This window comes from Sinohyriopsis cumingii, chromosome 9, assembly GCF_028554795.1.
Source record: "Sinohyriopsis cumingii isolate HCF-2022 chromosome 9, ASM2855479v2, whole genome shotgun sequence".
NCBI classification, from domain to species: Eukaryota; Metazoa; Mollusca; class Bivalvia; order Unionida; family Unionidae; genus Sinohyriopsis; species Sinohyriopsis cumingii.
Window position 1 is genome coordinate 112597841 of NC_142969.1, and position 24905 is coordinate 112622745.

Sequence of the window (24905 nt, forward strand, 5' to 3'; positions counted from 1 at the left end):
AAATCACTTTGAAAATTATTCACTGTGTAAATGACAATCTATGTGCACACGTGGGTTACAAAAGTTATCATTAAAGCAAGATATTGCTGTATGTACTGTTTACCTTGCCAACATTCATGCAAGCAGATAGAAGCTGGGGTGGTGAAAAAGTGATAAAGTAAACTCGCTGTTTGACCATACCAACAAGATATCAGATACAAAGATTATTTTATTACAAACCAGCCAACCTCCGAAGACATCTTTGCATTATTTTAAGTGTGCTGATATTTTTCAGAATATCAACTGGGCCAAAGAAAAGCCAACTTTGGTTCCTTTTTACTGGTGGGTCAGTGCAAAATTTTTTAAAGATTTTTTTTCAGCAATTGCCTTTAAATTCAGACTCCTGCCATAGAAGTGTCTGATTTCCTTGGTCACTAACAACACTTGGCAATCAAGGATTCAATCAGACATTTTAGCTCAAGTTGTCTTGTAAATAATATTAAGATAGAAACTTACACATTTATTGATTATTCCTAATTCTGAAAAAAATCCCAAAATAAATTTATAAATTACCAAGTGCCAAACCATTTGCTTTCAGTTTTATTAATGATTATACAGTTTTAAAGGAACAATCGGTATTAAGGACATTTATGCAAAGCAATAAAATGGCCACATTTCATCATTCATCTTGATAAAAAATGTATTTATACAACAATTCTTTTTTCAAGAAAATAATTTATATTAATCCAAGAAATAAATGCTTCTTTCACGTGTTTCTTATAATGATTTGTCATGTAACTGCACAAATAAATTTTATTAACAGACAAATGCAAAAAAGTGTTTCTACTGACATTCATCAGTGTTCTTACAAAGTTTTGCCAAACTGATGACTTTGTCACAATTTTTATAAGTTTTCACCATTACCATTTTAAAAAGTACTACATTTAAAAAGCATCTGCAATTTCACTGTGAAAAACATTATATTGTAAAAATAATAGGCAATGGTGTATTGCAGTATATTGAAAGAATATGCTAATTTAAATGGAAATAATAAGAAAACAAAAAATCAACATAACATTTCTTCAGCTAAATAAATTGTGAATGAGTGAAATTGATACTTGTACAATTTTTTTAAAAAATAAAGATCTTTTTACATGCAGCTGATGTAATGAATTTTTCAAAGTGAATGTATTGTGTACATTTGTATGCGTGTGTTTGTTGATGTTAAAAGTAATTTTCTGAATCGAACGTAACTTTTATACCTTATGGTATAATGTTATGGGTACATTTACCATAAAGACTGCCTATTAATTAATACATACAGATTAAAGACACCAACAAATGTCTCCCAGAGACCTATACAGTTGGACATGCATTGCTTATAATTAATTCAGAATTTGTATAACTACACCACAGAATAACAGTCAATTCAGTTGATTTGTTGGACACGTAACAGCCTTTAAATAAAGTACTAGTTGCAATGAAGACCACAAATGTCACAAAGTTTATGGAAGATTAAGCATTTTCTTTTGAATGATTGTCACTGTCTTTCTCTTGCAATTATGTCTGTAGTTTCTCCTGTGTTCCTCACACTCTTTCCACAATAATGGCCATTCCCTGACCTCCACCAATACAGGCTGAGCCCAATGCATACTTCTTGCCTTGGCGCCTAAATGAATCAGAAAAGTCACATTGAGACGAAATAAATTGTAAACCAATGTTGTTTAAAAAATCCATTTACATCACTAACAGTAACTGCTACAGTAACAGTATCATCATCAAATATATTTGCAACCATAATAACAATGAATATGTTACCTGTATTACTGAAGTTCATTCAGCTCTAGTGTCATAAACTGCACATACCAAAGATTTGCATAAGGTTTAGGTGCGAATGTCACGAGTGATTTTATCCAGCTTTCCGAAATAATGTGTACAATTTAGAGTATTACTTTATATAACATGTTGTTGTATACTGAAATGGATACCTGCTCTTTTATGGGGGAGATCAAAATCTTACCTCAGTTCATGAACCAGGTGTCCTGTGATCCTCGCCCCTGACGCAGCTAAAGGATGACCAAGGGCAATGGCCCCTCCATTCATGTTGGTGATCTCAGGATTCAAGCCTAGTTCCTTCTCCACTGCCAGGTATTGTGGAGCAAAGGCCTCATTCACCTACAATAAAAGTGTTATTGTACATTATATTCAAGATAAAAAATTTGCATTTCATCCCTATCATTTTATAATGTAACAGTCCTACATGCATGATAATGTAACAGCCCTACATGCATGCTTTTAAGATTGACATAAACATGTCAGCTTATGTCAGATTAAAACAAAAATGTAAAAAGAGTCAAATCAATCTAACTTTGCAGAATTATTATTTTTCAAGTTAAAATTCTGCAATTTATGAAATTCTGGAAAATGAAAAATAAAAAAAATGGATAAAGTTTTAAACTGGAATTTTACATGTGGGCACAGAAAGGAATAAAGTACTCCAGCACAAGTGTGACATTTTGGTATACAGCATATAGCTTTGTAATCTACATTTTTTTATTGATATTAATTAATTAGATTACATAGATGAAAAATGGTTACAGAAATAGACGATGAAGATTATTTGTGGAGAAAACTGTTTATGATAATATTATTTTTGACCAAAAATGTTGAAGAAATTCAAGGTTCTTGAATTGGAGGAATGGATATGCCATCTATACACAATGGACTTGAATTGTTACTGACTTCATACAGGTATGTATATAGTCAAAGGAAGATGGAATATGACTATATGTCAGTTTGTTAGTCTGAAAAAATCATCCCTAAAACGCTGCCAAGATCATGAAAAACTGATGATAAAATTCTTGTCAAGCAAGCTCATGGGTTGTCTTTTTTTCCCGTCAAGTAGAGTTCAATTTTTGGATGGTTTAATATTTGTTTTTCTGAACTACAGCTTTTATTACTGAAGCAGCAAAGGGTACCAGTATTTCAGCTGTTGAGTAGGAGTCCTCCCATAGATTATTAAAAAGGGGTCAAGTAAGGAAAATTACAGGGAGGTATAAATCTTACCCGTTACACCTGAACACTTGCATTCCTTTTTCCCTTCCATATATCCAATTCTCAGTTGAAATTGTCATATGAAACATCCCAAAAGAAGCATTAGCATTATTCTGTTGACATTTTCAGAAGATAATCTATTTCTGATTGCAGTGTGAAGTTAATATCTGCAGATAAACCCCTTCTCACAATCTGTAGTTTGGAGAGGTACATGCTTGACCAGTTTAACCATAACCTGAAATTTTTTCTTGTTCTTTGGGAATTCTTTGTGTGCAGTCTGAACCCCAAGATCCTGAAAAACTTGAAATGTTTGCATTCAATCTGAGGCCCCCGAAGGTGCACCCGAAATAATAACAGTCTCCAATGTATTCAGTATATCCTGATAATGTCAGAAAGCTTAGTAGACGAAACTTTAAAGTAATCCAATATCAACTTACGACTGGCCATCATCCTGAACACATGCAAATGGATTTCTGGTTGTGCATTGTCAGTTGGTGTAAAAGACGTATTGAAAAGGCATACACAAAACAACCACCTTGATACTCAAGACACAAGTGCACACACAAACAACAACCTTGATAATCAAGACACAAGTGCACACACAAAAACAACCACCTTGATAATCAAGACACAAGCACACACAAAACAACCACCTTGATAATCAAGACACAAGTGCACACAAAACAACCACCTTGATAATCAAGACAATCGCACACAAAACAACCACCTTGATAATTGAGACTAAAGCAGATAGGCTTACACACAGCAAAGCAGGGCCAGGCTATATTAAGATCATTTGCAAGAGTTCAGTATCATTGTGCATTCTCGCATAAAGCTACTTTTAAATCATGTGACAGATCGTCAGTTTTGTGATTTGTATAGCCTGGCAGCATCAGTGAATGTGTACCAATACATATTTCAACCATCTTTATCATAAGGTGAAGTTCAACAAATGCTAAAACAAGAGGTCCATGTAGGCCTGAAATCACTTACCTGGATGACAACTACATGGGCAAGAGCAATTCGCAAGAAAGATCTGGGTTGGAAGGGGGGCTTGTGTTGAAATGTCTGAAATTCTGTTGACTGGTTATTAAAAAACAAAAAATATCTAAAGTTTCTCTTTAGCCTTACGTGACAACAGAGCAACTTCTACCCGAGATGATGTTAATAAAATTTGATCAAAATATGATGGTTAGTTTTGAGATATGGTGGAAAGATTTTTCAAGTTTTAGTAACAACAGCCATAATAGATCTGCATCATTTATACAAACTGAAAAAACCTTCATACAAAGATGCGGTCAAATTTAGGCAAATTCAGTTCATAAGGCCATAATGCCAGTATGTATCCTGCCGTATTTGGTCCAGTTCTTTTGAGTGATTTTTAAGATTTAATTTTAAAGTTTTTAAGTTCTTTGTAATGGCATCCATATTTAATGGCAGATCAACATATTTGTATAAAAATCCTTCAAGTCTAAAGGCTTTCTGACAAGTTTGATATAATTCTATTGAGTATTTTATAAATAAAGAAATTAAGAAAATTTTTTGGGAGGTTGCTTAAACATTTTTCTTTTCATAGTAATGTCTGTTTTTGGGGATTGCAATAATCTGAAAAAAATTTAAAGGCAATAATGCCAAGATGCTTTTAGTCAAATTTGGTCAAATTCTGTTGAACAGTAAGTTAAGTTTTCTTTTTTTAGTAATGGCAGCCATATTTGAGGGCACATTTGCAAAAGCCTCAAGGGTTTTTGTTCCAAGATGCTTTATGGCAAATTTTATCAAAATTTAGTTGAGAGGTATTTGAGTGGAAGTTGTTTAATGATTTTTTGTATCGTTAAGGTGGCATTATTTGATGGTAAGTTGCCATCATTGGTATATATCTGAAAGAATTTTTCCAAGAAATGCTGACAAATTTGGCTGAAATTGGTTCAGGCTTTTTAAGAAGATATTGAAAATAGCAAAATTCTAAAGTACAATAGATAATGGATGATGCATGGCAGACACAGGGTCATACCTATGCCCAGGTGAAGTATAAATCCCTTATATTGGAATACTCAATCTTTTTTTTTTTGAAGAAAGACCATGTTATCAAGGACTTGGAGAAATACTGGCTGAGGTGCTTTAATATTTATAGATGACCTTGAATTTGTCTCGTCTATGATATACATGATTTACCAGACTTTATTACAAATATTCTATACTTTTGACAGAACCAACTGGAACTTTATAAACGGATTCCATCACATTTAGATACTGTACCTCACAGATTTATAAACGGATTCCATCACATGTAGATACTGTACCTCACAGATTTATAAACGGATTCCATCACATTTAGATACTGTACCTCACAGATTTATAAATGGATTCCATCACATGTAGATACTGTACCTCACAGATTTATAAACGGATTCCATCACATGTAGATACTGTACCTCACAGATTTATAAACGGATTCCATCACATGTAGATACTGTACCTCACAGATTTATAAACGGATTCCATCACATTTAGATACTGTACCTCACAGATTTATAAACGGATTCCATCACATGTAGATACTGTACCTCACAGATTTATAAACGGATTCCATCACATGTAGATACTGTACCTCACAGATTTATAAACGGATTCCATCACATTTCGATACTGTACCTCACAGATTTATAAACGGATTCCATCACATGTAGATACTGTACCTCACAGATTTATAAACGGATTCCATCACATTTAGATACTGTACCTCACAGACTTATAAACAGATTCCATCACATTTAGATACTGTACCTCACAAATGTCCATATCCTGAAGTTGCTTTCCAGCAGCTTTCAGGGCAGCCTTAGAGGAGGGCACTGGTCCAATACCCATAATCTTGGGATCACATCCTGATACAGGAAGAACAACAAATAATTCTAAATCTGATTCTTTTTATCATAAATTGTACAAGTTATGACATATATTAAAATTTAATGTGGTCTTGCAATCCAAAAGAAACAATTGATTTCATTAGTCAGTTGCTATTTTTACCAGATGGCATTCATGTCATAATAGTGTATGACCATGATATGTCTGTCAAATAGTGTATGACCATGATATGTTGGTCAAATAGTGTATGACCATGATGTCTGTCAAATCGTGTATGACCATGATATTTCTGTCAAATAGTGTATGACCATGATGTCTGTCAAATACCGTATGACCATGATCTGTATGTCAAATTGTGTATGACCATGATATGTCTGTCAAATAGTGTATGACCATGATATGTGTCAAATAGTGTATGACCATAATATGTCTGTCAGATAGTGTATGACCATGATATGTCTGTCAAAATCTCTATTTTAGTGCTCACCATTGCTTTTTCTTACTCTCTGCAATCACAATGATAAATTAGTGATTGTTTACAAATGATTTTGGTTTTCATTACTGCACATATTAAGAAATAAATAACACAGACTAGTTTTCTATGAAGTAATTTGATAAAATTGCTCCATTGATACAGGCTTTGTTCTTCAGTAAATGTCTCCATCTGCAAATCATTGGGCATGCCGATTCTTACTTCGTCACATATGCCGGGGTTTGCAGCATAATAGCACCAAGAGAATTGGCCAGTTTTGTGCTTTTTTCAGGTTTGCAATGTAAACATTTTTGTCTTATTTATTTAGTAAAATAAAATGATGATAACAAGAAGTTCCATGGATTGATTATAGTTCCACACGGCAGTTTTAGAACCTTCAGTATTTAGTTGTATAAGGCTCTATAGCACAGATTGCTTTAAACCAGGTTCCAATGTCATGAAGAATCAGAGACTGGAATGAGCTCATTTTCAGGCTTGGAAAAGGCAACCCAGAGGAAACCACCACTCACCCTATATGGGTGACAACATAAGGATTGAACAGGAGATCACTGGTGTGTGAAGTGAGGACTCTGAAGTGTCTTAAACAATCTTTAAGAAATAGGAAGAAGTTGGAGAAGAAAGCTCTGTTCAAAATACAAACTAAACCTACATGTAAACTCATGCTTTTATGAGGTCTCGGCTCCAAACACCACCACAGGAAAATTAAGGTATCATGGTCTACCAGTCAGATCCTGATAAAGTTTACGTTGTTATAAATATTGATATTTTTGATTTGAAATGTTGTTTATGATTTAGGTAAAATTAAAACTGATCAACTATCATATTGTTTCTTATGAAGATGATACATATTGTGAAGAAAACTGACCTGAGATACCATAGGCAACTAGTCTGGCAAGAGGGGTCAATTTGTTCTTCTTCACAGCTTCTTCACTGGCAAGGACAAGAGCAGCAGCACCATCACATACTCCCTAAAAATACATTTGAAAAACTTTACCATTTTTTTGAGACACTAATATTTTCATTATGTCTACTATAAACTTCTAGAATATGTAACGGAAATGCAATCAAAGTTTTTCACCAACTGGTTTGTTTTCTTTCAAAGATATGTTATTGATAAAGTAAGTTTATTGGTAACTGTTTTGTTTGTTCCATTATCAAAAGGGAACAGTTCCATCATAATGATATTTCCAAAGTCAACTGAGCTATGTTGGATAGAGATACTGCACAACATCATAATGCTAGTTTCAAAACATCACAATTACAACGCAAGGCTGTGCAGTGCAAAAATCATTGGCTTAGCACTTTGTGAAATTGCAGTTTATATGTACATGTTATAAAACACTTGGAGAATGGTATCTGGATAAAGGTATGTTCATATATTGACGCGTTAACTATATAATCTTAATTTGATCTTAATGACAATAGATGTATACACAAAACAAATGAGTATGACCACACCAGTCCTGTCACTGGAGAACTAATCTGTGTGCCTTCTTTGTGCAAAGATACTCCTCAAGATGAACACATCCATCAAATTTCCTGACTGTAGATAACAACACTTCAGAGACGTAAAGCTAATGCAAAAGGTACTACATCATCAAATATACTTTTATGTCTATTTCAGAACTTTGTTGATCTTAAATTTAAGAATAGTTCACTACCAGTTCAGCAGACGAAGGAGTTTGGCAGAATGCTGTGTTTTTCAGCTCCACTGAGGCATGGTCCTAAACCCAGACCCCTAATGCTAACCTCAAAAATAGGTTACTTAGCCTTACTTTTTGATTGTTGTGAGGAGTTTTCATTAAATTTCATCCCTGCACATAACATTTCTGAGAAACAAAGCTAACAGCCTACACTATAAACAATGCAGTGAGAACAGTGTTATATATGTCTAAACTATGCTTCAAAGTTGAGACAATACATTTTGTGAATTATAATGATGAATAGGATATTTGTATATATCAATATCTTGTCATAGTTTTTTTGTCTTTCTGGAACCTCATAAAAACTTATATAAATCTTACAGAAGCATTCCCTGCTGTTACAGTGCCATTCTTTTTAAAAACTGGGGCAAGCTTTGTAAGTATTTCCATTGTGGTCTCTGGACGCGGGTGTTCATCTACAGCAAAATCCTCAGGACCTACAAAAAAATTTTCATCATAAATTCATTTCATATGGTTTAAAAATGGAATACAGTCAGATTTCATGAACATTTTCCTTGCAGTTGAAAATTATTGTCTTGCCACCAAAATCCACCAAGATCACATAGGTCTCTTTATTTTGTTGAAAACTTTGTGTTGTGGATAAAAACTTGCATTTAGTACACTTGGCAATGTGTCAGTACTGAAAACATCATCTAATTATAAATATAACATGGTTTGTACATACTTGAAAAAACTTTGAGTTTTTCGGCTGACATGAAGAAACTGCTGAAATTCTTAAAATTGTATGAGGAAACAGAACACTGAGTGGATCAAATCATAAGCACAGATCACATGTACTTTGTTAGATGGAGCATCCCTATAAAGTGCTGGCACACTAATTATGTTATTTCTTCTCCTTTTGTATCTTTTTATGCCATAGTATGTAAATTAACATAAGGAGACCATTCAATTTCTATAAGACAAACTACTCCCTGAAAATATGTGAAATAAATTCTAGTGCTGTATGAACAATGATGTAAGTGTTCTGGTTTCTAATTGTGTCCAGTTTAAAACATTTTAGGAGGAAAATATTTTAATGCAATGCAAGTTGATTGATAGTGATGATGAAAACATGTATTACACACTTGGCTTTGCCCATACTTAGGTGAATAATGCCTGCTGGACTGTTTCCAGATGCACGTGACATATTAACCATTATACTGGTTCTTAATATCTTGATATGTGTGGAAAAAAAATATCAAGTGGGCCAGATTTTGGAAAGTTGGAAATTTGACTCGCTCAAACAAAATCTGTCAAAAAATATTTTGTTGAAGTACATGTTGAGGGATGATGACTTACAAAATATTAGCCTCATGTCTCAAAAACTGACTGAGATACAGCTTTCTGTCACCGATATCTTGTGAAGGCATTGTAGCTGGAGTTGATTTTTTTTCTTCTTCCATGTTTCTAATTCGGTTCGACAGCTCAAAATCCTACAGAACTTTTTTGTGTAGAATTTGAAATCATCTTGAAACTATCTTACATGGTTGGCATGTTACATGGCTAAAAACGAAAACTATCCCAAGCAATGTACTAAATTTTGTCTGGATTTTGCGGCAGTCCAGCATCCACGTGCAAATAAACAGAGACGAAATATTGGACATGTAGTGAGGCAAGGCAATGGATGATACTCTGCAATTAATATTTAAAACAACCTGTATCTTCATTAGATTTTCAGATTTTTCTTTGCTTTAAAGATGGTTTCAGAGCAATAACATTTAAATTTCTTGCTTATTCAAGGTCATGGAACCCCGTAGATGACCTCCTAAAAATCTGACACTGATGGGATTTAGACTTCATTTCAATGCTTCCAACATATAAAAAATTGTTCATGGTTCTCGTCATTTTGATATGTTTTTGATTTTTCAGTTTTTGGTGTATCTGTACAGCGGGTTTAGTTAAATTTTTTTAGCAAATCAACCAGGGTTACTTGAAGACCTATTCTAAGATGAAATTTGGATTCTGTGACCCAAAAACCATACAAATGATATATTACAACCATGTGTGGAGTAATTCAATATTCACAAGACTCAAAATCCAAGATGGTGGCAAAACAACAGGAAAAGACAACATTTTATGAAAAAATTATGAATGAGCTAGTACCTTCAAAATCACGTTACATTAGAAATTCTGTGTAGATTCTGAATAAACAATCCAATTATTCATACATTAAATCCAGTATGGGATCTTTAGCGGTTGCATCATCTGTAATTATTGCATCATCCCTAATTATTTCATCATCCCTGATTTTGATTTACCCCAAAAACTGACCAAACCCAAAATGTCATGAATGAGCATAAACTTTACAATTACTTGCAATAAAATCACAGCATCAGTATTGTATTAATAGAATATTTTTTTCTGAAATAGGAAATCCTTTCATGTGAATCAACAATAACACTTGTTCACATGCAAAAAGCAGTGATGTAATACACCATATTTTCGGAAGTACATGTGATGTCAAAACCTCTTGGAGTAATGTTTTTCTGAGGTTGGTTATCTTGAAATGAACAGGAATTTATACTGAAAAGTGAACAATTACAAAAAGTATTCACAGACAATTATTCCCAACATGATTATAAAATAAGTATCAAATCATTAAACAGACCCCCCCCTCCCACCATCATTTTCTCACTGTTGATGCCCCACCTCGATGGCATCCCCTTCTTAAATTTTAAGCTGTCTCTCAGTAACCTGTGCACTTGCTTATACTGCAGTCTGTATTTTTGGATCTTGTGTATACGTTATTGAAAGAGAAGTGTGCTCATAATAACTTAGAGAAGACAGCATGCTACATACTTTAAAAGGATAAATGTACCTCTATGACATTAAAGTATAATTAAAATTATGACAGAAATTTCCCTTGGAACTATCTAACAATGGAAACAAAACTTTCTGTCAGCATGGTCAGCTGTTTTATATTAAGGCTGTATAAAAATATTTATACTACATTAAGTGTTTATGCACATTTCAAGCTCGTACATAATTTCTTTGCATTGCTCGTTATTTCTCCAATATTCATTTCATTAGACCAATTAAAAGACTGAGGTAAATGATGCACAAGAAGCTCTACCTTTCATCGGAAGAAACTCTTTCATGGAAAATAACTATTCTAAAGAGCACAATATACTTTGCCAGATTTCTTTTAATGTGGAGGCTAGAAAAGTTTCAGCTATAATTTATGATAAAAATTTACCTTTCTTGCCCTTCAATGTCACTGGTACTATTTCTGCCTTGTATACACCTGCTTTCTGTGCTTTAAAGAAAAGGAATATAAAGAGTAGAACATAGAACTCATGATAAACAATGAGAATGTGATCACAATTATTATAAACAAAGTGTGTCATTCCATTCAGTCTAGGTAATGGAAATCATGTTCACTCATACTGGTACATTAACACACATGTAAACCGTTAATTTCACATTCACTCATAGTGGTACATTAACACACACACAAACTGTTAATTTCACATTCGCACATACTGGTACATTAACACATGTAAACCATTAATTTCACATTCACTCATACTGGTGTGTCAAAACATATGAAAACCTTAAATTTCATGTTCATTTCTCATTATGTTAGGTATCTATATACTGCTTTAGGTATCTCTGTGTACTAAGTTTGGTCCTTATATACTGTTTTAGGTATTTCTTTATATACCGCTTTAGGTATATCTTTATATACTGCTTTAGGTATATAATTATATACTGCTTTAGCAGGGATGGTCCTGGCTTTTAAAAAGCTGTCACCAAAAAAATCGCCAACCTCAATATTTTGTCGCCAATTTTCAAAAAGTGTCGCCAGAACAAGTAGTGTACATTTTTCCAAGTGTTAATTTAGTCTATTAATGTAACAGGCAATGAAAATTACAAAAGATGGGTTAGTTAATTCTTTAATTATAACAAGCATTAACAAAATGTTACAAAGTGTTACATGAAGATCCGTCGCAATTTTAGGGCTGCCCACTTGTTGAATGCAGTTTCAAAGTCTAATTTTTCACATCTTTACATGCTGATTCTCATGAAATTCTCGAGAGATGAGATGCAGAGTTTATTTCTGATGTCAGTTTTTATGAGGTTCATCTTATTGAATCCACGTTCACAGTCCACAGCACTGACAGGTGACACCAGTAGTCTATCAGCAGCCCCCCCCCCCTTTATGGCTAGCTTCACAAAGCTTGTAGTGAATTTCTTCCTAAATCCCAAGAATGATCACTGAATGCTGTATAAATTTTCTCGACAAACAAAATAGGATCTCCATTCCCACGAATGAAACTTACACGAGTCAACACCTGGCAATATTGGACCGTATATATAAGCATAAATTCACACCCAATTTAGAGATTCTTTCACTCTTGTATTTTGAGAAATAAATAATTATTATTAATTATGCAAAACTGGTTGTTGTTTTTTTTGTGCTATTTCTTGTTTCGGAGTTTAAGTCTCAGCAGCCGTAACACGGATTGATGGCAAAAGGAAAAGATCAATGAGTAAAATGCTGCACTGGCGACAGACATAATTGTGATTGAGATTTTTCCCTTTGCTTTGTATTTATACACAGTAGTCGGTACTTCAAAGGTTATCAGTTTTCTGTGAAGGTTCAGCAAAACTATTGTACTGGTATATTTAAAAAAAAAAAACCAACAGAAGATTTAGCCATTCAATTAACTGTATCTGTTCTATTCGCGTCTTTGGAAGTCGGTCAGTTGTGGGTATAGTTCGGTAGCATGATTGACTGTATCACAGCATACAGTACTCAGCCCAGATGTCAGCATAAGCAGATTATGATGTAACAATGCACTGTAAAGATGGGGTTGTCAATATGAACAAAGGATTGTTTGTGTAACAGATTGATTCCAATGCATTGCTTAGTCAAGTTTGTGGCTTCCTTTTGTTCTCCCTTTTAATTTATCCAGTCCAAATCTGTGATTGTATGTACAAATTAAATAACCAAAACGTCTGTCACCAAAAAAATCGCCAGATGGGATATTTTTGTCGCCAATAAGGAAAAAAAATCGCAATTTGCGACATTGGTGAAGCCCAGGACGATCCCTGCTTTAGTATCTCTATGTACTGTTTTTGGTATCCCTCTATGTACTGCTTTATTATCTCTATGTACTCCTTTAGGTATCTCCATGTACTGCTTTAGGTATATCTAATACTATTTTAGTTATCTCTCTATGTACTGCTTTAGGTATCTCTGTATATTGCTTTAGGTATCTCTATATACTGACTTTATATATCTTCATGTACTGCTTTAGGTATCTCTATGTACTGCTTTAGGTATCTCTATGTACTGCTTTAGGTATCTCTGTATACTGCTTTAGATATCTCTATGTACTGCTTTATGTATCTCTGTACTGTTTAGGTATTTCTCTGTATACTGCTTTAGGTATCTCTATATACTAACTTTATATATTTCCATGTACTGCTTTAGGGATCTCTATGTACTGCTTTAGGTAACTCTATGTACTGCTTTAGGTATCTCTGTATACTGCTTTAGATATCTCTATGTACTGCTTTATGTATCTCTGTACTGTTTAGGTATTTCTCTATGTACTGCTTTAGGTATCTCTTTATATACTGCTTTAGGTATCTCCATTTACTGCTTTAGGTATCCCTATATACTGCTTTAGGTATCTCCATGTACTGCTTTAGGTATCTCCTCATGCACTTCTTTTAGGTAACTATCAAAATATGAATCTGAAAGTGAAACAATATTTCAGGCTCTTTGTCAAAACAATTATTGATTTAAATGAGTAATATATATCTAAACCTACTGGAAAGGTAATTTGTAATCTATTATGAAAGAATCAGTGCACATATGGACACTGGCCAATGCAGATCATAGGAAGTTAGGACACTAGACTGTGTTCCAAGTGCCGAAGTTTTGCGCTCAATAAAAAGGAAAGTTAGTTCTAGGAAATTTGAATGAGAGCGGAACAAAGGATTCTGAGAAAGCTTCCTAGGTAGGAACAGATGCCACCCAAAGATTAGAGAGGAAAGTTGAGACAATGGAAATGAGGGTACCAGAAGTATCTGCAAGGAGGGCCAAGAGAATGGAAATGAGGGTACCAGAAGTACCGACATGGGGAGCCAGGAAAGGAATACAAGGTGGAAGTTACAGATGAGTAACATAGAAGGGACAAAGGAAGGAAACACTCTCATGTTCAATTTTGTGGGATGAAATAATTAGCAATTTGTTTAGGTTGTGGACTGATTGGAAGCAATTGCATTGAAAATTGTCCTGTAATTGTGGAATACTGTGATACAGCTATTAAACTGTTATACCTTTTACCTTATTAATTTTATATTTTAACACCTAGACCATTGACTTTGCTGACTGGGGGCTTGTAGCTATTTAACCCTTAAATTGTCTGTCCTTCTCTGGGGTTAGTAATAATTCAGTAAGGGGCATGTGACACATGTATGCATGTAAATAGACTAAATGTAACAGCTGAAATAGGGGCCCTGAGTGGCCGAGTGGTCTAAAGCGCTCTCCGTTACGGATCACTGCCATCTCACCTCTGTCTGCGTGGGTTCGAGTCTCGGATTCGGCTAATGTGGGTATGTGAGAAAGCTTGCCAATAGCTTCTCGTGGGTCGGTGGTTCTTTCCGGGGTTTTCCCAGGTTCTTCCTCCACCATTAATACTGGCCGCCATGTATAGCCTATCGTGTGCTGAAAAATGGCGTTAAACCCTACAACAACAACAACAACAACAGCTGAAATAATGATAAGAAAGAATAGAACAGAATTGAATTTACAGATCTACATAAGTTCATAACAGTATCATTAACATCAGCCAATTTTAAGTAGACACTTCTTCGCTGAACAGATAATTTACTATGTAGATGTTGTTATTTTTCGGTGTATTCAGCTTTCATTAGAAAAGAGCACCCTTAAATAACACAGATATTTAAATCTGATCTTTGTACATATACATGGGTTTTAAACACTTGCAATACCCAGAGTTTTTTTAAAATACCCTTTGGGACTAGAGAAAAAGGGTATAACAATACATCAGGTGTAATTGTGCATGATGCCAGGAAATATATTGATACAGGGTAATGCGATATGAATAATATACAAAAAGGAAAATAAAGAAATCTCCAACAAAAATTTAATTTCTTTTGATCCCCTCTTTACAGCAGTATCAGACGTGGCATTTGCTAAACATCTGCATTTATACATATAATTCAATTTAAAATCATTCTTTTCCTGGCTAGACTGCTCCGGTGGCCTATTGGTTAGAGCATCCACCCTGGATTCAGGAGGTCATGGGTTCGAACCAGGGCAGAGTCATACCAAAGACTTACAAAAATGGTACCAACAGCTGCCTCGCTTGTCGCTCAGCATTATGAGGTTAGTGTTAGGACTGGTCGGCCTGGTATCAGGATAATGTGACCGGGTGGGACATCATGCTACATATCTGTGGATTGATGCACCAGTGCTAAACAACACTTTAAACTACCACACTGCAGATATTGTAGCGGTATGACTGGAAAATTGTTAAAGCTATGTTAAAAATCAAAATCACACCCACACATTTCCTGGCTTGATTATAATAATCAACTGCTTTGTTGATGATTTCTTGTTTCTTTCCCTTGCAGCTTTCCATTTCTATATGTTGCTGGCTAAAAATGGCTGGATTTCTTTTCCCCCTGAAATAATTTTTTTTACGCTGAGCATGACCACGTTGGACCATCCCAACCACAGTTTTGTCGATATCAAGATGTCATTCAGATACTCCAAGGGGCCATCCATAAATGACGTCACGCAATTTTGGCTGATTTTTTACCCCTACCTCCCCCCGTCACACATTATTTAAACAAATTCCTTCCCCTCGTCACACATCGTCACAAATGTGTGACCCCCCCTCCAACCTGCAGACCAACAAATGTCCAAGGCAGTTTTTCTGAACATCTTTCACAAGAGCATTGATCTTCCTAACTTTAAACTTTTGAAACCCTATTCATTGCCTCTACTGCTTTTAACTCGATGCCATAAAAACCGTCACTGGACTGCTCTAGGTGGTCCTCAAGTTCTTGTACAATGGCCCACTGACCTGCCTCATAGTACTAATGGTGTCACATGAAGCATTGTACTCATTTGATCAATGACTTTCATCAACAAAAAGGCAACAAATGGCAGCAAATGAACATGTTCTCACTTTCCTTAAAAGGGATTTTAGTCATCTCCCATTCAAGTTCTAGAGATAGGAAAAGGACAGACCAACCGTGATGAATGGCTTCAACAGCTTTTTGTTATGGGGTTTAACGCCATTTTTCAGCACACGATAGGCTATACATGACGACCAGTATTAATGGTGGAGGAATACATCAGCAACATGATGCTGAGAGTGACCCTCATTTACAATCACCTAGATATCATCCTCAGTGATGAGCAGATAGTGGCTATTTTTAGATTATTACCATGTAGGTGCAAGAGAGCAAAGCTGACGAATAACAATACCTGAGTGCTAGTTGACCATAAAATGTTGTAAAGGGACAATAATTTTACAAAAGTGACTTGTGAAAGTCAGGAATTATAAATCTGACAGAGCACCCTTATCCTTTAATAGTAAATCTAATATGTAATTAGACATTTCTATCCAAATTGTGTTAAGTGAATTTAAGGAACAATACATGATTTATCCTTATTTATATGTGATATGTAATGTAAAATCCTGTTTACTAATTTTGATTTTGATTGCCTCAGAGAGTAAATGTTGCAGTAAATTGTTTCTTTAAAACAGATCACATTAACGTTAGGATTTAAATTTTGCTACCTTCAGAATCCAGCCCTCCAACAGCCATTGATATACATATGAATGAATGAATGAATGAATGAATAAATGAATGAATGAATGAATGATATAGACAAAGGGAAGCAACTCTTATAGATTAGATACCCTTATGCTTCTCCATTGAACATGACAGTTTACTCACTTTATTTTGAATAAATTACAACAAAATGAAGATCTTAGCATGGGGTTAAGAATATTTATCAATTATTTATTAATTATTTGTACCTACAGAAACAAGGTTCTTGATGTACCTATCTGCTAAGTTTTGGACATGTTGCTATGCCTCAAAGTGTTTGTTCACATTGTATTTTGTTGTACTACCTGCTGCCCATCTTTGCTGCGTCTTCAAAGCATATCTATCACAGTCTTCCCTGGTGATTTTGTACTGTTCTGCCAGGTTTTCTGCTGTAATGGCCATTGGCATTTGGACATACGAGTCTGTCAACCCCGACCAAAGGGTGTCCTCAAGCTGATGAAAAGGAAAATGTATCAAATGATAATTATCACATTTATCAGCCTTTAGAAGTATTGAGAATATGGATAAGAGGGTTTGGATAATAAGGGTCATTAAACAGGATCAGAGGGATGAACATAAATTGCAAGAAATTTTTAATCTTGGTCCTTTATATGATTCAACAGCAAACACCAATATGCTGCTATATATATATATATATATATATATATATATATATATATATATATATATGCACGAATTATGACTACAAATTTACCATGTAATTTTCATTTTATTTTTTAACACTGAATGGATTAAAACTTCAAAAATATATCTGAAGAAATTATTTGAGCAATTACCTATTTATGATAATTTTTTATTAAAAAAGTTCTGCATTAAGTATTGCATGAAAGCAATCCAACTATATCAGGGGAGGTCACCACTCTAGGTCTAATAATTTTCTCTCATGATTAGAACATTAGTTGTATCCCTTTAAATTGACTGGCTTTTTAAAGTAAAAAGTCCAATTATGCTAAATATAGAAAGTGCTATTAAGTTATTATTAGAAATACAAACTATTTTTAGGAACCGATGAGTCGACAGCATGCCATTGGCCTGGAAGCATTTCAATCCCTCCAAGTCAAACAATTTATATCATACTGTGACAAAACATCAGGCCAATTCACTTAGCAACTTCATTAAATGAAGGAAAGTCCTTAAAGTGTTTTGAGAAACAAAATTTCAAACTTGCATCCAACTGGATATTAGTTTATAAGGCAACCTGCTGTACTTAAAAGACCAGCCACTACATTATATTGCAGGTTATTGAACAAAATCAGTTAATATTTTTAAAGCATTAAACAACATCTAAACTTGGTCTCCTTTCAAAAATAAAGTTACGACACCCTCCACATAAAATCAATCTTTTGCTTTGGGCTGACCAAAAGAAACATACATGGTATATGAGGAAGTCAGTTTTTAAAAAATTATTTTTTTTCCATCATACTCTTAATACACTGACAAAGAGTTTATATAAAAGTGAGATAAAATTCCAAGCTGCCTCTGTGACTATTCCATATTGAGTTGCCACTATTGATGACTACTCCATATTCCATCCCTGGGTCCCAAGCATGCTTTACTGGAATAGGTTTGCTAAAGTTAGAAATAATATTGGATTCACATATCTTTGCTATTGCTTCCAATTTTAACATTATGTGCATCAGAGGATTGTTTGAATAATAATTTATGCCCTATGAGGTTGCTTTACAATCAATTAATTCTCCATGTTAATCCAGAAAATACTCGATCATTGCAAGAATTCATCTAGAGCTGACCTTATAATCCATGCCAAGCTTGGTGCCGAATCGTACATTGCGGATAGCATAGGGAGCCTGGCTCATGTTCTCTGTACCTCCAACCAGGACAAACTGACAGTGACCAAGCATAATATCCTGATAGAAGAAAAATATTTTCATATAATCAAGGTGGATGATGCAAATCATTTATATTTTCTTACAATAAGGACAGTGCCTGAAAGAGCTTTAAACATCTGTATACAAGTCAGCAAGCTGACTGGAAAATTGGGAGATCTGAACTTGCAACAAAATATGACAATAAAAGAGTAAAAACAAAGTGGAATAGAATATGGGATGTTTTAAGAAAAGAGCAATACAATTTTTTTGTACATAAAACAATATGCCCATATTTAAAATTGTAAAGTAAATAGCATATGTAAATGAGAAGTAAAGAAAGGGATTGATATAAAAAAACAAAAACAAAGACAGTCATGCATTTATATAGACATAAATGGATAGGTAAGTAAGGGTGTTGGAATTAGATAGGTTTTTGAGAGAGAGAGACTGAACTATAAATTCAAACAACCAAGAGCAGGACTTTAATCATGTTTATATATATATCATAACATTTTCTTATCTACTTTTCCACATTAAGATTGATTTATCAAGCAGATTTGGACATCCAATCGGTAAAAGAGCAAGATAAACGGTGTCCCCCACTAAAATATTCCAGTATCAATGCATAAACTCTTATCTTTTTTATGAATGAATCTGATTGCTCAGTTTTCTCCTTATATACACCTTCAAGAGTCCATTCTGGTGGTCTAAGTGGCTAGAGAATCTACCTCAGATGTGGAAGGTCACAGGTTAAAACCCTGACAGAATCATACCATCTCTCCTTGTTCTTTTAATTTTTACAGCATGTCCATCTCTCTTTGTTCTTTTAATTTTAACTGCATTTCCATCTCTCTTTGTTCTTTTAATTTTAACTGCATTTCCATCTCTCTTTGTTCTTTTAATTTTAACTGCATTTCATCTCTCCTTGTTCTTTTAAATTTAATTGCATTTCGATCTCTCCTTGTTCTTTTTGTATCTGTATTTGCATTTGCCACTCTTCCCTTTCTCTTTCTTTTTTTCCTTTGCACCTGCAATTTCATCTGCAACTCTCTTTCTTCTTTGTCTCTTTCTTTTTCCTTATTTGTCTATCTCCTTCCTTTGCCTACATTTCCATATCTCTTTCTTCTTTCTCTTTTCAAAGTTTTGTTAGTTCTATTTCTAACTGGTGTTTTAAATTTAATTCTTTTAATTTTATTTCCAATTTAGATGGAGACCTACTCATTAATCCTAAAGCATTTGAATAAAATTTTTTATTTTCATTCAAATGTTTGACCAAATATCCTGTTTTAACGTAGACAATTTTGTATTATGTCAGAAAGAGAACAGCAGTTGGCAAACTCCAGCAAGTCATCTTTCCTTAAACTCTCAAACACTTCCTGGGTCAAACTGGATATAAAAACTCTCCTCCCAAGATGATATTGTGAAAGCTTGTTGGTTTCACTACATAAAATCAAAAGAGCAGGGTTAAAGAAATGTCTGAAAAAAAATGAATTAAAATTTCAAAACAATTTCAATTTCTCTGAAAGATTTCTGAAATTCGGATCCCAGATGAGTCCCCAATTTCTGTTATGATGCTATGGTAAACTATGTAACAGAAAGAAGCAAAATCAACACGTTTTGTAAACTTATCAAAGTTATAAATAAAAATGTGAAAGTAACTTACAGTATTATGAAGTGAATCCAAAATAATCTTGAAAAAGTACTATAAAGTCCCAAAGAGTTAAAAGTTCAATGAGCACTTTTTATTTCCACTGAACAGTCCCAACAAAAAATTTTCCTCTCAAATAATATCTACCGGTAAGTACAACATAAAACACATCTGCAGACTTGATGTTACAACAGGAACACAAGAAATAAGAATGAATCCAAAGAAGGAATGAATCTGATTTCTCAATTCTCTCCTTGTATACATCTTCAAGCGTCCATTACAACTATATGTTGCAATATACCCCACATGACAGATCTTACTATTCAATCTGACATTTCAAAATACCTATTCATGTGACCAGTCTGTCAAATAGGAAAAAGACTGATTCTTGTAAAGGGATTTACTAATGATTTTATTATTAGTAATTGTCAACACATACATAAGGATCTATTGATAGATCCTAGATCCTATGCATGTATGAAATCCAGCTTTGGATAATCACTGGATACACTACAATTTAAGTCATAAAAATAAAAATTACAAATGTTTGACAAAATCATGTACCTGGAGTTACAAAAAATATAGATATACATAACACACTCCGCTTGCTTTTGTTTTTATCAGCAGATTTTCACCATGACATGTTTTTAATTGATGATGATGTTAAATTGGATGGAAAAGTAAAGTAGCTTTTGCAGTTTTTCCCAGTCTTTTCCAGGATTAAGACAATCCTGCACTGAACATTTGGAAAGAATCACAACAACACAAGAAATATTTGATGAGGAAGCATATACTGAAATATATGTGTGTGAGTCTGTGGATTCTTTTATTTATTTTTTCAACTTGATGCGTCTCATGTTTTCACAGACAAATTATCATTGCATTCCTCTGTAAGTTCATCTTAAACAGAAGATCCATGGTGAGGATAGAAGATAAAGGAATCAAGAGTCCAACATGACGGAATCTGTATAAATTTTTCATATAATGAATAGTTCAAAACTTTAAGCTGTAAACAATAAATATATATTTTAACTGTTTTAAATGAAATTCTGCTTCAGTGAGAACATCTGAGATCCTTTACAATTAACTACAAACTAGTTTAACTCTGTATGAATTTTCACAACTATTTTGTAACATTTGTGGGATCTATGATCATAGTACATTAACCATTTTCTTGATGCTTCTACATACAAGAAGCAAAATGCTACAGTCTGACATACCTGTGCTCCATTTACAATTGCTTGGAAACCAGAGCCACACAGACGATTAACTGTAAGGGCTGGTACAGCAAATGGCACTCCACAGTTCAGACCAACATGGCGGGCTACATAGATGGCATCTGCGGCAGTCTGTAGGAAGGATACAATTTTACAGATGTACACTTTATATAATTTCAAGACATCAACTTACTACATGTAAATCTATTAGCAGATATCTAATTATATATCTAATTAAAGCAGATTAGCATTATATGCAAAAACTTCATGGCGCCTAGATGCCTTCTGTAAATTTTAGTAATGCCATATTTTGATTGCAGATTGGTATCATTGATATAAATGTGAAACTGCCCATTGCCATAATGCTTTAATAGTTTAAGTAATGGCAGCCATATTGGAATGGCATGTCAGTGTCATTTGCTGAAAACTGAAAGCCATCCTGAGTTAGAAAAAAATGTTGGAAAGCACTAAATCTATATATATATATATATATATATATATATATATATATATATATATATATATATATATATATATATATATATATATTCAGGGCTCAAATTTAACATAAATTTCTTTATAGCCGGAAGGACTAGTATGCTGAGAAATTTACAAGTCCTGCCAAATGTTTACTAGTCTTGTCCACAAAACAATGTTACACACTTGTATTGAGATTAACAAAAAGTTTATTTCATAAATAGCATTATCATATGAAATTCAGAAGTACAGAAATATGATGCCCCAGTGCTAGACATCACTATAAAACTGTCACACTGCAGACATCGTAGCCATATGACTGATTTATTTTTAAAGCTACGTTAAAAATCCAAATCAGACACACACATTATTATGGCAAATACTCATTAATATGCATAGATGCTACTCATTAATATGCACAGATGCTACTCATTAATATGCATAGATGCTACTCATTAATATCTATATATGCTACTCATTAATATTCATAGATGCTACTCATTAATATGCATAGATGCTACTCATTAATATGCACAGATGCTTTCATTAATATGCATAGATGCAACTCATTAATATGCTTAGATGCTACTCATTAACATGCATAGACCCTATACATTATTATGCATAGCTGCTAGATGCTCATTAATATGAATAGATGCTACTCACTGATATGCATAGCTGCTACTCATTAAATTCATGGAGGCTACTCATTAATATGCATAGCTGCTACTCATTAATATGCATAGCTGCTACTCATTAATATGCATAGCTGCTACTCATTAATATGCACAGATGCTACTCATTAATATGCATAGATGCTGCTCATTAACATGCATAGCTGCTGCTCATTAATATGCATTGCTGCTACTCATTAATATGCACAGATGTTACTCATTAATATACATAACTGCTACTCATTAATATGCATTGGTGCTACTCACTAATATGCATAAATGCTAGTCATTAATATTCATAGATGCTACTCATTAATATACATAGATACTACTCATTAATATGCATAGATGCTTTCATTAATATCCATAGCTGCTACTCATTAATATGCATTGGTGCTACTCACTAATATGCATAGATGCTACTCATTAATATTCATAGATGCTTTTATTAATATGCATAGCTGCCACTCATTAATATGCAGATATGCTACTCATTAATATGCACAGATGCTACTCATTAATATGCATAGATGCTACTCATTAATACGCACACATGCTACTCATTAATATGCAGCAAAGATCCTACTAATTAATATGCATTGGTGCTACTCACTAATATGCATAGATGCTACACATTAATATGCATAGATGCTTTCATTAATATGCATAGCTGCTACTCATTCAATTCATATGAAGATATTACTCATTGATATGCATAGATCCACCTCATTAATACTGAATGTATAGATGCTACTCACTAATATGCATAGATGCTACTCATTAATATGCATAGCTGTTACTCATTACATTCATAGCTGCTACTCATTAATATGCAGATATTACTCATTGATATGCATAGATCCACATCATTAATACTGTATGCATAGATGCTACTAATTGATATGCATAGATGCTACTCATTAATATGCAGATATTACTCATTGATATACATAGATCCACCTCATTAATACTGTTATGTATAGATGCTACTCATTAATATGCATAGATGCTACTCATTAAAATGCATAGATGCTACTCATTAATATGCATAGCTGCTACTCATTAATATGCATATATGCTACTCATTAATATGCATAGCTGCTACTTATTAATATGCATAGCTGCTACTCATTAATATGCATAGATGCTACTCATTAATATGCATAGATGCTACTCATTAATATTCATTAATATGCATAGATGCTACTCATTAATATGCATAGCTGCTACTCATTAATATGCATAGATGCTACTCATTAATATGCATAGCTGCTACTTATTAATATGCATAGAAGCTACTCATTAATATGCATATATGCTACTCATCAATATGCATAGATGCTACTCATTTGTCTGAGACCATGGCTGCATGACTATACAAGTTCACTAGGCCTTTGGACAGGTTAGCTAAAGAAACCTAAACAGACCTCAATTTGAATTTTATTTTACAGTCATCGAGATAGGTGACTCTCCAATAAAAGGTTACCTTGTCCTGAATCAAAATAATGTATTGCCAAAAGCCATCAAAAGGAAAAGACTGATTTTTTGTTCTTTGTTCTAGAAGTGGCCAAAAAAAAGAATGGACCATTGTATCTTGTTATACTGAATACCTGCAATACATTTCCTATAATTACTGAGTTGATTAACTCTGGATTGATCTTTCCAGCCTCAATTGCTGCTTTGGCTGCCGTAATCTGAAGGGCTGTAGCCGATATGTCTTTCAATTTGCCACCGTAAGTCCCAAAGGCCGTCCTTTTGGCAGCAACAATGAACACTCCAGATACAGCTGAAAAAAGTGGATTCAAGAATCAAACATGACGACATATACAAATGAAATACAACCCAATAAAATTATTGCAATGTAGCACACCAAAATTACCAGTTTGTTTATTTTATGGATGCAACAGTGTCATCCCCACCCCCAGTTTCATCCACATGTTATGGATCAAAATTCTAAAATTAATATACACATTAACAAAGCACTCAAAATCGTATCCCAAGGTATCAGGTTACACTTTCAAACATTCAGCATCACAGGATATCTGCCATTTCTTTAAAATGCATGGCTATATATATAACGCCCTTAGCATATTGCCAACTCTCTAAAAACACATGTATGTCA

The 24905-nt window shown here is 33.9% G+C and overlaps 1 protein-coding gene across 1 annotated transcript in view; it reads right to left on the bottom strand.

Moving 5' to 3' along the window:
* Nucleotides 1–566: 566 nt before the first annotated feature.
* The window catches only part of LOC149792491 (3-ketoacyl-CoA thiolase, mitochondrial-like), a 33467-nt gene continuing 9128 nt past the window's right edge, over nt 567–24905 (bottom strand). Inside the window, exons 2-11 of the mRNA XM_089971080.1 lie at nt 24394–24569; nt 21636–21764; nt 18690–18806; nt 17223–17370; nt 11288–11347; nt 8413–8528; nt 7254–7356; nt 5818–5915; nt 2000–2154; nt 567–1648 (exon numbers count right to left, since the gene is read on the bottom strand). Coding sequence (XP_089827206.1) covers nt 1567–1648; nt 2000–2154; nt 5818–5915; nt 7254–7356; nt 8413–8528; nt 11288–11347; nt 17223–17370; nt 18690–18806; nt 21636–21764; nt 24394–24569 — 1184 coding nt within the window. The 3' untranslated portion in view covers nt 567–1566. The remainder of the gene's footprint in view (nt 1649–1999; nt 2155–5817; nt 5916–7253; nt 7357–8412; nt 8529–11287; nt 11348–17222; nt 17371–18689; nt 18807–21635; nt 21765–24393; nt 24570–24905) is intronic.